Here is a 2,376-nt window from a genome sequence, read left to right as displayed (position 1 = left end):
CTTGTTGCAACATCTGGTAGACAAAATACCTGAAGAAATACTTTGAATAAGAAGACAGCAGTGACTTGCATGTTTGACAATAAATTATGGTATGGTATGCGCATGTGTATCTTCAGTACTTTCTGACCATATACATCTTTCCATTGTATGTTTTCTTGTACAGTCTAAAATGTGTACCCACATTGGCCATAAGGCTTGGTTTTCATGCCCCACTGTCAATAAATTGTAAATGTTTACTTTTAGCATAGAATGTTTTAGAATTGATCCTTGAAAAACAGACATCTTAATCAGAAATTATTACAACTTATGAAGAACCAAAACATTAAACAACTTCAAACATTTTATTATGGACTGACTCATGCGTTCATGCATCAAGAAATACTTTTTTGGAGGCAGTAATACTTGTCGAAATTTCCAGTTTTAGTAACATGTCATCAGGGATAAAGCAAACACATGTTGGGTCACCCACAATCACTTTTAGGACATAAATCCCATGGATTTCCAAGCTGCCAACACTAGCAAAATATCACATCCACAAGAGCTTTTTCAAGACTTGCAGTGATTGTCCATGTTTCAATGCATGAAAAGCATGTCACTTGCACATAACTTGAAAGTATTAAAGGATTAAGTCCCTTGTTATGAAAGACAAAAATTTAACATTTGCCTGTGACACAAATTGAATGCACTTGTCAAATGCATAGCCAGTTTCTGTCCACATGCACATAATGTCTGTACTTTCTCACCTCTGGGCTGCATTCTTAGCACCTTTTCGACCCCTTCTTGACATCTTTGGCTTGCCTGCACCTTTCCCTGTAGTTGTGTCATCAGATGCTGGCTCAACAGATGGTGCAGATGACTGACTGTCTGTGGGAGCAGCAGATTCTGCTCCAGAGGTTTCGCCTGAAGGAGTAGACTCCAAACTCTTTGGAGTTATCTCATCACTTGCAGTTGCTTCCTTGGTTGACGATGCCTCAGCTGATGCCAACTCTGCTTCTGGTGCCTCAGGGGCCTGCTGATCTTTGGAACTGGAAGCCTCAGCTGCTGCTTTCTTGCCCTTGGCAGGTTTCTTAGCTGCAGCCTTCGTTGCCTTTGGTTTAGGTGCTGGTTTGACTGGTTCTGGTTTAGCAGGCTTGACTGTCTCCGCAGATTTTGCAGGTGCTACTTTCTGTGATTTGGAAGGTTTAGATTCTCGCACCTTTGTTGCCTTTGATGAAGGTTTGGCCTTCTTTGTAGCAGTGGCTGGTTTCTCAGCTTTGGGTTTCTTGGCTGCTGTCTTAGGGGCTTTTGTCTTTTTCGCGGCAGGACTGGATGGTGTCTTTGGTGCTTTTGCCTTGGCTTTTACAGGAGATTTGACAGTCTTAATAGCTTTTGGCTTCTTTACTCTACCGTCAGCACCACTCGCTTTCACTTTCACTCCCACCTTGAAGGAGCCCGATGCACCGGTACCTTTTGACTGCTGCAAGGTACCATTCTTGACGCCAGCACGCAGAGCCATCTTCAGGTGGTTATTTATGGTTTTAGTGTCATTCCCCACATCAAAGTTGGCCACGATGTATTTAAGTAAGGCCTGTCGAGACGAACCCCCTCGGTCGTGCAGAGCTGCCGCAGCCTGGCGAATCATGTCGCTGTACTTGGGATGATTTGCAGGTTTCTTGTCAGAAGCTTTTGCCTTTTTGGACTTGGAGGCGGGTGGAGCTGCCTTCTTTCGATTTTTCGACGCGGACGGTGCCTGGTCCATAGGTTCCTCTTGTTTAGGATCTGACATGGTGACAAATTTATCAGCAAGACGTGAGGTATCCAAAATATGAACAGTTACTAGTACTGATAACAAAACGAAAGTCGCTACCACTGTTATCACACCTGCTGGCCACCACACGAAGGGAGAGAACTGAGGCCGCGGTGCCAGCAGCCGACTTTATAGAGAGAGCGCGGGCCACAACGAGAGCAGGGCTCGAGCAAGTCTCGCGGAGGGTCCGCAGGCCGTCACTAGACTTGATCTGTGCTTTCCTTCGTGTGTTTTACTCTTCCATGTGCACCATTTCATCCATTTCTCACCATGTTTTTGGAAGAAAGGTAAAGAAGAGACATTAAAGTTAATGCCTGCATAATGACGGACAATAATAAGCTCGGATAACCTAGAAATTCAAACTTTTTTCTCGTTGTAAAAGAACCTTTAAATCCAATCATCGACATAAAAGATAAGATTAGGTTGGTAAATATTGTACTTTTTGCCACCAGAGTGTCAGAAAGTTGAATATTAATGTCCAAGCTAGAACTGTATCACATCAAACGTAGAAATGCATAGTGTTTCAGAGATGGATTTAGCGTTAAAATGAACAACAACAAACACACAGTATGGGCTGTGGTATCCGCCAT

At 43.5% G+C, this 2,376-nt stretch overlaps 1 protein-coding gene across 1 annotated transcript; it reads right to left on the bottom strand.

Annotated features, from left to right (window-relative positions):
- Positions 1-322: 322 nt before the first annotated feature.
- Positions 323-1,898, bottom strand: LOC112562587 (histone H1-delta-like). The gene has a single exon (XM_025235908.1). The coding sequence runs from the start codon at positions 1,763-1,765 to the stop codon at positions 740-742; it is 1,026 nt and encodes a 341-aa protein (XP_025091693.1). The 5' UTR covers positions 1,766-1,898; the 3' UTR covers positions 323-739.
- Positions 1,899-2,376: the final 478 nt, after the last annotated feature.

Source organism: Pomacea canaliculata, linkage group LG1, assembly GCF_003073045.1.
Source record: "Pomacea canaliculata isolate SZHN2017 linkage group LG1, ASM307304v1, whole genome shotgun sequence".
In the NCBI taxonomy this organism is placed as follows: Eukaryota; Metazoa; Mollusca; class Gastropoda; order Architaenioglossa; family Ampullariidae; genus Pomacea; species Pomacea canaliculata.
This window is presented reverse-complemented; position numbering and strand designations above follow the sequence as displayed.

Coding starts and splice junctions, on each gene's coding strand:
- LOC112562587 (XM_025235908.1), bottom strand. CDS start 1,765: ATGTCAGATCCTAAACAAGAGGAACCTATGGACCAGGCACCGTCCGCG.